The sequence below is a fragment of the Archocentrus centrarchus genome, chromosome 17 (assembly GCF_007364275.1).
Source record: "Archocentrus centrarchus isolate MPI-CPG fArcCen1 chromosome 17, fArcCen1, whole genome shotgun sequence".
Lineage (NCBI taxonomy): Eukaryota > Metazoa > Chordata > Actinopteri > Cichliformes > Cichlidae > Archocentrus > Archocentrus centrarchus.
Window position 1 is genome coordinate 18,679,032 of NC_044362.1, and position 11,886 is coordinate 18,690,917.

Here is an 11,886-nt window from a genome sequence, read left to right on the forward strand (position 1 = left end):
AGGAAACTACCATGGAGTGAACTCTGGAGCATCAGGCTGAGCTTCATCATCCAAGGTATGTGTGTATGTATGTTCTGCCCTGTCCCTCAAACCTGCAGTTATAGCTCAGAATGGACCTATCTTGCCCCCTATGTTCAACCCAAACACTCAAGCACATTCTGGTTGGCTGCATGACAAGCATCACTCAAAGCAGATACACGTAGAGACATAACCAGGTCCTCGGATGTTTAGCCAATAAAACTGAGTGCAAGAGGCACTCAATTAAATTAATGATCAGTTTATCTTTATTAACTGGTTACATACCACAGAGCCTTTATGGTGGCAGTAGTTAAACCATTACTTAAAAAGCCATCACTTGACCCAGCTGTCTTAACTAACTATAGGCCAATCTCAAACTTTACTTTCATCTCATAAAATCTTGAAAGAGTAGTTGTAAAACAGCTAACTGATCATTTGCAGAGGAAAGGTTTATTTGTTTCAGAATTTCAGAATTCATCACAGTACAGAAACAGCATTAGTGAAGATTATAAATGATCTTCATATGGCTTCTGACAGTGGACTCTGTGCTTGTCCTGCTAGACCTCAGTGCAGCATTCAAAACTGTTGACAATGATAATAGAGGTTAGAGTATGCTGTGGGCATTAATGGTACTTTGTTTATGTCAGGTGGGGAGTCTTCTTCACACACTAAGGTTAATTATGGAGTTCCACAGGGTTCTGTGCTAGGACCAATTCTATTTACATTATAGAGAGAAACTTTTGAGCACCAAACTTTTGACTGTTACTGTACATGCTTCCCCTGGGCAGTATTATTAGAAAGCATTATATACATTATATATATTTAATTTTCATTGCTCTGCAGTTGATACCTAGCTTTATCCATCCATCCATCCATCCATCCATTCTCTTCCACTTATCCTGTTCAGGGTCCAGGAACACCAATTAGTTAAACTGCAGGAATGTCTTAAAGACATAAAAGCCTGGATGATCTCTAATTTCCTGCTTCTAAATTCAGATCAGATTCAAAACTGTATTGTACTTGGCCCTACAAATCCTAGAAACATGGTGTCTAACAAGATATTTACTCTGGGTGGCATTACCTTGGCCTCCAATAACACTGTGAGGAATCTTGGAGTCATTTCTGACCAGGATATGTCCTTCAATACACACATTAAACAAATATGTACAATTGCTTTCTTGCATTTGCTCAGTATCTCTAAAATTAGAAACATCCTGACTAGAAAGATATTTCTCCCACACTGGCTTCTCTTCATTGGCACTTCATTAAATCCAGAATTGAATTTAAAATAGTTATTCTCACATACAAGGCCTTGAATAACCAGACCCCATCTTATCTTAAGGACCTCATAGTATCATATTACCCCAAGAGAACATTTTGCTCTCAGACTGCAGGTTTAATTGTGGTTCCTAGGATACTTAAAAGTAGAATGGGAGGCAGAGCCTTCAGCTTTCAGGCCTCTCCTCTGTGGAACCAGCACCCAGTTTGTACTTGGGAGACAGAGAACCTCTCTACTTTTATGATTAGGCTTTAAACCTTCCTTTTTGATCAAGCTTATAGTTAGGGCTGGATTAGGTGACCATGAACCCTCCCTTAGTTATGCTGCAATAGAGCTAGGCTGCTGGAGGGCTCCCATGGTGCCCTGAGAATGTCTTTTTTTTCCTCACCTTTTTTCACTCTGTTTATACACCACTCTACATTTAATCATTAAATATTATTAATATCTGACTCTCTTCCACAGTGTGTCTTTTGTCCTGTCTAACTCCCCTCACCCCCAACCACTCACAGCAGATGACTGCCCCTTTTTTGATTGTTGGGATTTCTCTGTAATAACTGTATGGTCTTTGCCTCAAAATATAAAGTGTCTTGAGGCAACAGTTTGCTGTGATTTGGCACTATAGAAATACAATCGAATCGAATCGAATTGAATCGAATCAAATGCAGTTGATGAAGCTTACAAGTGAAAGAAGCTGAGTTATTTATATGCAGCCATTGAACTTTTATGTTATATGCACTTTGTGTCTTTAAAACCAAATCTGTCTAGCTATGAAATTCACTACTGAAGCAAAGAAAATAATTTGCTCCTTTAATCCTTTAAAAAATATCCATGAGTAAAATAAAGATTTAAAACTGCAATGTCAACAAGTAGGAATTTACTTGCTTATTTTAATTCCGTTTATATTTACCTGCGGGAAGTGGTGCATTAGGCTACTGTGAGCTACAGTCTGAGTTTTTTGGAGCCAGTGAAGGCCATTATCAGGGCTTCGAGAAAGTGTATCTGATTTGTCTGAAACGTCTTAAAACTGTGGAAAATTGCTCCACATTACAATTTGACAAGCTGTTGTGGTTGGCCAGAGTAGCCTCTGACAGCAGGTTATGTTAAACACATGTACAGTAATATCCTGTGTGTGCAAAAGCACATTCTTCACACTCCCTCTCTTTATTGAGGGGCTGCTCTGCGAGACGACATTCCTTCACTGCATTACTCTTACTCTCCTCTGCTATGCTGAATATGCACAGGTGGCTGAGAAACCCCCTTCCAAAGAGCTATGAGTGGAGAAAAAGGAGGACAATCAGCAGGCTTTTTTTTTTTATTTTGAACATATGAACCAAATGTCTTGCATTCCAGAGAGCACTGCTCTGCTGTAGACTTGTCTGAAATCCCAGGGCTGATTGGCAATGGATTTGACACTGACTTCTTAGAAATGAAAAACAAAACAAAACAAAACTGCAGCTAAACTCTGCTGCTGTTATCCTGTTGAGGTATTTTGGACAATTTATGCTATGGTATTTGCTCTCTCATCTGCAACCAATAGTGGACCTAAAAACACCACAGATGTAATTACTCAGGAATTTTCTCACTTACATGTGTGGTATGTGTCCTTATTTTAAGGACTGCTTTGTAGCAAAGTGGGACAGGATCAACTACGTCGCCCATACAAACAAATCCAGAGACAAATGCATGACTGTGTGTGTGAGAAGCAGGAACACAAGGTACACTTTTTGCATGACACAAAACCTCTGAGTACCAGATGGGATCCTGAATTATATTTATGTAACGTTTTACTTTATGTGCACTTTTGTAGGCCTAGTTTGTGGCTGGATAATATTTCAGCTTTCATCTGGCCAACAACAAATAAAAGTCTTGTAAATTCATATTTTGCATTTTGGAGGTAGTTGTAATTTATATAGAAACAAAATAACAAGCAAAGCAGCAAAAATTGTATTATTATGTTTATTGTTAATTCATAATATTTTTAAAGGTGATGTAGAGTGCGTGGGGAAGCACTGTGGTGCCGTGATTGGAACTGTTGCCTCACAGCAGAAAGGTTCTGGGTTTGAAGATGAGGTCGTCTGTATTCAGGAGGTCTTCAGGTCTTTGCTGTACCCAAAATCCATTGGGACAGCCTTGAGCCTGCAACTCTACTAATAAAATGGATGGATGTAAATTATTATGCAATATGTGCACTAACAAGTTCATAATTGAGCAGCATTTGATAACTGAATATAGTCAAGGTGCAGGTAATGTAAACAGCAAATACTGCTGGGCTTTTTTTGTATTTATGATATTATTTTTTTTAAATAAACACCAGTTCACCTATCTAGTCTGTGCAATAGAAAGCTTAATTTAAAAAGTAGGGAGACAAACACAACAAACAAACAAACAAAAACTCTGAGTAAAGTTGGTAGTGTGACATGTCACCACTGGTTTTGCAGTTGTTCTTTAATATTACTTTCACTGTACTTGTGTCACTGTACTTGTACATAGATTGCAGCATCAGAACTAAACAATTCGCGTAAAAGCACAGAAAGAAAAAAATGATTTTAACTTTAACTTTCTTTTAATTTTTTACATTGTAAATTGTCACTGAGTCCCTGTAAAAATCAATGAGGGACAGAAGATCAGCAAGTTGTATAATCCTTGACACACGATAACTGGCTCCCCCTGTGGATTATTGCGCGCATAGCAGATGGTTGGATTTCCTCTCGTGTGGGGGACTTTTAAGACTTTACACGCACCCGTGAGTACGCGACAAATATTTAGTTATTTTATTATTATTTAATTTATTTTTGCTTGAATATCCATAGTACCTTAAGTATGCTTCTAATACTCTGCAGGGGGTTGATTATATTTTGATTATTCTATTTTTTTAAGATCTCAACGACATCGCTCACTTAAAGTCATCAGAGAGAGAGTGAAGGAAATAAAGGTATTGGCTTATGATTTTCTTTATTTTCTTTAATATCTATCTCAAAGAGCCACACCTTAAACCTTGTTCTACTTCTCGGCAAAACCTCAGCATATTTCTCTGATGTTTTAAAGGAATAACGGAGACGAGGCAATTCATCAGCACACCGCAAGCTATTCGGGGGTGTGACTACAGTCATTGGGGTCTATATATTGAGATGTTTTGTCCGCTGTCTTTATGTGAATGAGAGCGAAGCTGCCCAGTGAAAAGTCCCTACAGCAGGACAGCGCGCCTCCTCTCTTCATACGCTCTCACACAGCACCATGGATTCCTATTTTTGCGCACTTTGCATGACTTTTGTCCTGGCATCGTTCACCCGGAGGTCAGGTGCGTTCGGACCTGTTATCAGATGCGAACCATGTGATGCTGCTGCACGGCTTTTGTGCAAACCTTTACCCAAGGACTGCGCCGAGAAGGTCCGCGAACCGGGCTGCGGCTGCTGCATGACTTGCGCGCTGAGCTTCGGCCAACCGTGCGGAGTGTACACCATGAGATGTGGCTCCGGGCTGACTTGTCAACATCAGCCCGGTGAAACGAGACCTCTGCAGGCTCTGCTGGAGGGACGGGGGATTTGTGCAAACGCTACTAACAAGCGACAAACTGACAGACCAACACTGCCAGTCAATGAGCTACCAGGTAATTTTTCTGCGTGCATCTTTACGATTTATGTGCATTCTTTAGACACCTCACATATTACAGGATATTGGAACCATTTTACATAGTTTAATAAGAAGTAGAAGAATTGCTAAATCTTTGATGCAAGTGATCATCGGTCAATATAGGGATTAACAATTGCTGAGTAAAAAGAGAAAACTTTTTCCTATTTAAAATCCACTGTATTCTTTACATTCATGAAAGGAGGGGTAGAGGATAAGACTTTAAGTAGTGAGCACTGGAGGGATTTCGATTGTGGAAAGACGACGTGCCTTTTTGTACCGCAGTGGGAAGACTTGACCCTTTCGGAATTAATTGTAAATAATTCAGGTTAGAGGGATTTTAAAGCCTAGCCCCAGTCTTCAAGGTTGCATGACTATTTAGTTTGTAGTTATAAATGAAATCATATAAATCATATTATTCCCCCTGGAAGTCATATTTTAAATATTTTTCAAAAGTTTTTCAGAAGCTGCATCTTAGAGACACAATATCCATGACCCTCTCCTGAACCCTAGCCTGCTGAAAAAGTGTGAAAACAGCACTCTGGTCAGTTTGTAAGTAAACATATTTTTCACAAAATTTTAGCAGAGAACGCTGAGACTCAGAATGAGGAGCGTAATTCCACCGACTCGGGTCTTCAGACCACTTACAGCACCCACAGACCTACTGGACCGCTTAAGCCTCCACTTCACCCCTTCATCCCTTCTGCTAAGTCAGAAATCCTGAGGCGGGAGCAGCACAGAAGAACCCAGATCTTTAAAACGGGGGAGATACCAGGACCACTCATGACAGACCAACAAAACTTCTCTCTAGAGACCAAGCGGGAGCCTGAGTATGTAAGTACCACAACCAGTATTTTTTCTGTCTTCAGAGCACACTGGAGGAATGTTTTTCTCTTCTTCCTCTGTGCTTTGGTGTTTTTCTCCCCCTGCGGGTGATGAAATGCTTTGGGTAGCGGTGCTGACGGTTGGCAGGGATTGTGAGCAGTAGAATGGCATGGCAGCAAGCGGGTGCCATAGCCCTGCGGCTGACCTGGGTCAGGCGGTTGTTTGGCCACAAGGCGTCCGCGTGCCGGGTGTACTGAGAGCCAGCGAATGATGGATTGGCTTATGTTAGTGCCTGTTGGGAAGCCCTGCTGCTATTTTGATCTTCTCTTTGGCCCGAGAAGTGAGCACATTCTAGTAATGGGCTTTGACTGGCTGTTCTGATTAGTGACTTGAGTACTTAGACTTGAGGACAAGCCTTTTGACTCTGTCTTTGAGCTGTTTGAATTCGCTTTATCCCCCCCATTCTTTGTGTAAGACTTCTAAGCAGCTTTGGCAAACTGTTAAACTTTCACAAGTCAGATGAATTAATTCCTCGTCTGCCACCTCTTTCATATTGCAGCCACCATTGTTTAGGTATTACAGCGGGGCAGTGTGTGATGCAGCGTGAGTGAGCTTTATTAAAGTGTTTGTTCACCAAACCTTTAATGTTAAAAGCACACCACTAAATGGGATTGATGGTGATGAAATATAAATGCTTTGTTTGCTTTTTACCATTCTTAAAATTGGAACTATAGAGTTTCCAGTGTTTAAAGAAAGTACTAAAACGTGATGATGTCTTCCCTCATTCATAGGGTCCCTGTCGAAGAGAGATTGAGAGCATTCTCAGCAACCTCAAGATTACCAACATTCTCAACCCCAGAGGTTTTCGCATACCAAACTGTGACAAGAAGGGTTTCTATAAGAAAAAGCAGGTAAGAAAAAATACATGTAATAACATCATATTACTTGATACTTGATTACTTGAGAGTTTTAGTAGTGCAGTAGTTCCCAAGCTTTTTCTGGCCTGCCTCACTTTAGAATCCAGAAAAATATTTGTACTCCATACCCCACAGTAGATTTAACAATCTAAAATAATCCAAGTTGAATTTAAAAAAAAAAATCAATACCTTCAGCAAATACTTCACATTCACTTTCCTTAGTGTCACCTGGTTGTTTGTGCGTACCTCCAGTGGCACAAACCACCAGTGGGGCCTACTCCCACAGTTTGAGAATCATTGACTCAGAGCATCTTTATTCAGTGGACACGAAGGCCTGCACTTTATTTAATGATCAGCTTGATGCAAACTTGGTTACGGAATCAAAATACTGTAAAAAGGAAGTCAACATTTGCTTTTTTACAGGGTACATTCATAATGATTAAAAGACGAATGACTCAAACTTTAAGTCTCTTGCATCCCAATTACAGATTTGTTGCTGTCCTCATGTATTCATTGGTAGTTATTAGAGCCTCATCATTGCACCACCACACCAGTGAGGTATACCCTAGCCACTGGCTCTGGAAACTGGAACCACGGGGGCCAAACCCCAGTGGGGTTGACGGCTGGGACGATGGCCATTTAACGGAAACCCTCCCAGGGAGACATACGTCAAGGTGGCCACCGGCACCCCATGTGCTTGCCCCATAATTGCTGGACTTTTGAGAGGCAGACACAGAAATAGAGCTGAAGCCATCCCTACGCTCACATGGTTCACCCACGATCGGGTTGTAATAAATGAGTGGTTCTGACGCATTCATATGGAGGCACTTAGGGCTCCCGCGCTGCTGCATCACAGAGGCAGCTTTCCCTATTACAGTACATAGCAGTCCCTCCCGCTTAATAGAAGCGTTCTTCTTGACCTGCAATCATCTCATAACCAGCCTTACAATGCCAGGCTCATTGTCTGTGTTTACGCAGAATGGAGCTAGTGTACCACACTGAGCCTTTAGGTGCAGTGGCAGTGGCAGGCATTTCATGTCGTTTAATTCAATTTGTACATTTGTACGACTTTAAGTGAAAACAGGTGTTGTTATTAACAGTAAATGCCTGTTAGAGAAAAAAACAAAACCAAACTATGCAGCAAAGATTTTGTGGATGAAGCAGATGCATTTCTTTTACACTTAAGATTTTTCTTAAGATTTTTTTTAAAATTTTGATTACTGTATTCATTTTCCCCATTATACAGTCTATGATCCTTTTGACTTGCAGCTAAAATTTATAATATATATTTATAATATATAAAATTTATAATATATATATATATATATATATATATATATATATATATATATATATATATATATATATATATATATTGAAACTGATCACCTAAGATCAGACCTAGCTAAGTAAGGATGTCTTCCTCTTCTATGCAGCAGCGGTACAGTTGTTTTAGCCCTTGAAATGAATGGCTGTATGTTTAACTAGAGTGGAGGTGGACCTTTAGTAAAATTGGCAGTAAAATAACAGCCCTTGGGTAGCTCCACAGACTCTGTAAGTCATTTGTAGTAGGCCTACCCATAATTTGGAGCTGTGGGGTATAATCAGCAACAGATGATTCGTACTGGCCACCAGCTTCTGAAAATAGATCTTGGTTCACAGTTGTTCACAAACGGGACTAAGCAAATATTTTACCAGGTTTCTGTTTACCTTAAAGGTCTCTATATGTGTGTGTAACAGGAGGTAGACCGTAAAAGCAGCTCAAAATACCACAGCATGTTGGATAGCAGAGGCTCAGCACAATCTGACCATTAATGCATCTTAACTATGCTGTTCTGCTTCACTGACTAAAATGGCTTGTTATCCATAATTCTTCATATTCAACCGGATTTGTATATTCAGCTTTTCCACCTCCCTCATTTGTCTTTCCTCCTTTCACCTTGTCCTTTCCTTCACTTTCAGTGCCGTCCTTCCAAAGGCAGAAAGCGAGGCTACTGTTGGTGTGTGGACAAATATGGGCAGCCTCTGCCAGGTTTTGATAGAAGGGAGCAAGGCGACGCCCAGTACTACCACTCTGACAGCCAATAGGAGCAGAGCAGGACTGGAGGGAGGTAGGTTGGGATTGAACGAGAAGAACTGTAAACAAATGGAGAAACTGAGGATATTGGAGGAGCAGTCCAGAGATGGCTCAGCTGATATATGAATGTTTGCTATTTCTATCTGTTGCCTGTGGGACCTTTTTCTGAGGCACGGCACAGAGGACAGCGGAAGAGTACCAGGCGGAAAAAGCCTGTAGCCTCTGTACATGGATGGATCCTTCATAACCTGTTTCTCTGACTCACCCCAGACACCTTCTGGAATAATTACACTTAAAGAGAATATCTCAGAGGCCTTATTCTGATTATAAAGCACAAAAACATGTCACAAACCGTCATAAGAGAGCTCTTCATTTACGCACAATTAAATGGCATTGCATATGTGTAAATGCTTGTGATGTGTAATCATTATTTGGATGCTTGTGATTTGTTGTGTTTGGTCATGACAGTATATATATATATATATATATATATATATATATATATATATATATATATATATATATATGAATAAGTCCTTCAAAGTAAGCATGCAGTGCCTTAACTATGAATTGCTATTTGTATGAATTCCATTTTTCTGGTTGCTTCTGGCTCCTTGCAGAGTCGGACGGGACTGTGCAGCTCAGACACTACAGTGCATAAAAAGTTATTTTTATGCTGGGTTTCATGCCACAGAAAGAGATTTCATAATCTGTATTGTTTTTTTTTTTCTGTTTTGTTGTCACTTTGTATAAGCTGAATATATGACATAATGGGTTCTTACCGTTATCTCCAGTCTCTGTGTAGCCAGTGATATTTTTTCAGCACTTGTCTTGGTTTAACTGGTTGGTTTAAATATGCTGTTTTGCATGTACAATGCAGCCCTCAGAAGTCTATTTTTACTTAATAAAGGCAGTATAAAGTTTTTTTTGTTTTTTTTTCTGTTTTACTTATAGACACAAAACAAAACTCCATTATGATAAAATAACATTTTATTAAGATACACATCCACATAATTAAGTATTGATTAAGTATATACAATAAAATATATTAAGTTTATACAATAAACCCAATAATGGGAAAGCAGCAGTCCAGGGCCATTACCATTCAATTGAAACTGGATCTCCTGTACGTGGCTACATCAACAAACAAAACCTTAAACACAAGTGACTGATAATAAATACTAGAGTAGGTAGTCACATAAAGAATAGGTCAAATAAAGTCCCTAATGTGAGAAGATGTAGCTAAGAAGAGGCCTCAGAAATCCTCTGCTCAACCTGTGGATCTGCAGAGACCAGCAGAGGTAGACGAATGATGAACCCATCCCAAACCTCAGTGCGGCTTGGAAGAGCACTGATATGTTTGTGCTAGGCCACCATGCACATACTTGTGGCACTTTAAGTATTTCACCCAATACCCATTGAGGAAACGCCAATGGAGATACATTCAGACAATGTCAACAGAATGAATGAATGAGCTGCTGTGTTGTTTCCTTCCATGCACAGCTCTAGTTATGAATGAATTAAAAAGAAGAAAAAATTATCCTGAAGACTCTGAAATGGGCTTGGCACCGTAATGGACTTGTGGTTTTGAGCAATGGAGTTATTTAGTCAGAAACACAAATGTATACAGTGTCACCCTATATTTACAACTGAAAAGAGAAAAAAAAAACAGGCAAACATATAAAAGAGCTAAAAATGACAAATGGTTAATGCTTGCACGAATATACAGGCAGTGAATAAATAAGATGATCATATGTACATCATGTAAATAAGATGTGAGGAAATTTCCCTCCACTGGAATAAGTCTTCACATTTTCATTTTTGCAAAAGAAAGCCAGTTCATCCGGCGGCTGAGGGTAAATTTACCTCAACTTACAGAATGTGACCTCCCGTGCCTATAAATCTTTGTGTGTGTGAAAGTTGGTTTATGAGTGACAACAGTCTTTCCTTCAGTGAGCAACTTCCTGATGGCACTCTGAGTCCCTGAGCAAGTCACTCGATCCTGGGAGCTTCTTCCCATTCCAAGAAGAGACACACCAGCAGCGAGCTGGCGGTCCAATGAGAGATGATTCACACTGAAGAAGAAATAGAAATGGCAGCTCTCACAAATAAATCACAAAGTAATTTTGACACCCAGAGTCAAAATCAATTTTATTTTGTGAAATTTATGAAAAAAAAAAAAAAAAATTCTCACCTGCTTGGCCTTGTAGAAGCCATGCTTATCACAGTTGGGGAGGTAGAAAGTTGTGAACTTTTCTCCTAATCTCTGCTGAGAGATAGCTATCGTGTCCAGTGCTTCATGTAGCTCAGTGTGACACGGACCCTGTGCAGAAGAAGAAATGAGAGCTACAATCACAAACACAAATGCACCAACAAATGATCTACACTCCCTCAGAGCCATGCACTCCCTCTTGTGGAAAGAAAGATGAATTACTTTGAATAATCAGTCAGTCAGAGTTTTTTGTTTTTTTTCCTCACCTGTTGCACCAGTTTGTTGCGTATGGCATTGACCTTAGCTTTGAGACTCTCCTGGCCCTCAGCAAAATCTTGGTGATCAAAGGGAAGGTTAAGGCCCAGAAGGTGTTGCAAGGAGACATGATCAGGGACTCCATCAGCCTCCTCTGTAGAAATTTTAGAAAATAGTTACATCCTGACTTCCATTAAAGAATACATTTTAATGCTTTAGAAGTTACTTAACAAGTATTAATATGAGCACATGTGACAGAGAATCCATGACACAGGCAGACTACCTTGGCCTAGATCTTCAGTGCAGACCCCCTGTCCTCTGGTCAGAGCATGCAGTGGTCTGGCTTCACCAGGCCTGGGAGTGCAGCGGAGACCCTCAGCACAGTGGGCTGTGTGAACTCCACAAGAAGCCCCTTCCTCAAGCGCACAGGCCATGCAGCAGCCACAGCCGGGCTCCCTCATGACCTGCTTGCAGTCTGTTGGGATGGGAGGGCAGTCGTTCAGGTTCTGTTGAGTGCAGGGAGCACAGCGGATGGGCTCTGGCCCCACCACCGGAGATGACCTCACTCCTGACAAGAAAACCAGAGCCGCTGCTGCCACAAATGTCAGCTTCTCGTTTAATCCAAACATCTCCTTCTGACAAAATTCTTTGGCTTTTTAGACTTGTCTTTTAAAAC

The 11,886-nt window shown here is 40.4% G+C and overlaps 2 protein-coding genes across 2 annotated transcripts; one reads left to right on the plus strand and one right to left on the minus strand.

Moving 5' to 3' along the window:
- The first annotated feature begins 4,004 nt into the window (after positions 1-4,004).
- Positions 4,005-9,203, plus strand: LOC115795963 (insulin-like growth factor-binding protein 3). The gene is made up of 6 exons (XM_030752124.1): positions 4,005-4,040; positions 4,175-4,229; positions 4,343-4,904; positions 5,508-5,758; positions 6,541-6,660; positions 8,629-9,203. The coding sequence occupies exons 3-6, from the start codon at positions 4,532-4,534 to the stop codon at positions 8,752-8,754; spliced, it is 870 nt and encodes a 289-aa protein (XP_030607984.1). The 5' UTR covers positions 4,005-4,040; positions 4,175-4,229; positions 4,343-4,531; the 3' UTR covers positions 8,755-9,203.
- A 568-nt stretch (positions 9,204-9,771) lies between these two features.
- Positions 9,772-11,886, minus strand: LOC115795987 (insulin-like growth factor-binding protein 1). Its single transcript, XM_030752156.1, has 4 exons — positions 11,494-11,886; positions 11,222-11,364; positions 10,938-11,066; positions 9,772-10,818 (listed from the first exon to the last, which is right to left on the minus strand). The coding sequence occupies exons 1-4, from the start codon at positions 11,837-11,839 to the stop codon at positions 10,693-10,695; spliced, it is 744 nt and encodes a 247-aa protein (XP_030608016.1). The 5' UTR covers positions 11,840-11,886; the 3' UTR covers positions 9,772-10,692.

Coding starts and splice junctions, on each gene's coding strand:
- LOC115795963 (XM_030752124.1), top strand. CDS start 4,532: ATGGATTCCTATTTTTGCGCACTTTGCATGACTTTTGTCCTGGCATCG. Junction 4,905..5,507: donor GCCAGTCAATGAGCTACCAG/GTAATTTTTCTG, acceptor ACAAAATTTTAG/CAGAGAACGCTGAGACTCAG. Junction 6,661..8,628: donor GTTTCTATAAGAAAAAGCAG/GTAAGAAAAAAT, acceptor CTTCACTTTCAG/TGCCGTCCTTCCAAAGGCAG.
- LOC115795987 (XM_030752156.1), bottom strand. CDS start 11,839: ATGTTTGGATTAAACGAGAAGCTGACATTTGTGGCAGCAGCGGCTCTG. Junction 11,365..11,493: donor CACTGAAGATCTAGGCCAAG/GTAGTCTGCCTG, acceptor AAATTTCTACAG/AGGAGGCTGATGGAGTCCCT. Junction 10,819..10,937: donor GCTTCTACAAGGCCAAGCAG/GTGAGAATTTTT, acceptor TTTCTTCTTCAG/TGTGAATCATCTCTCATTGG.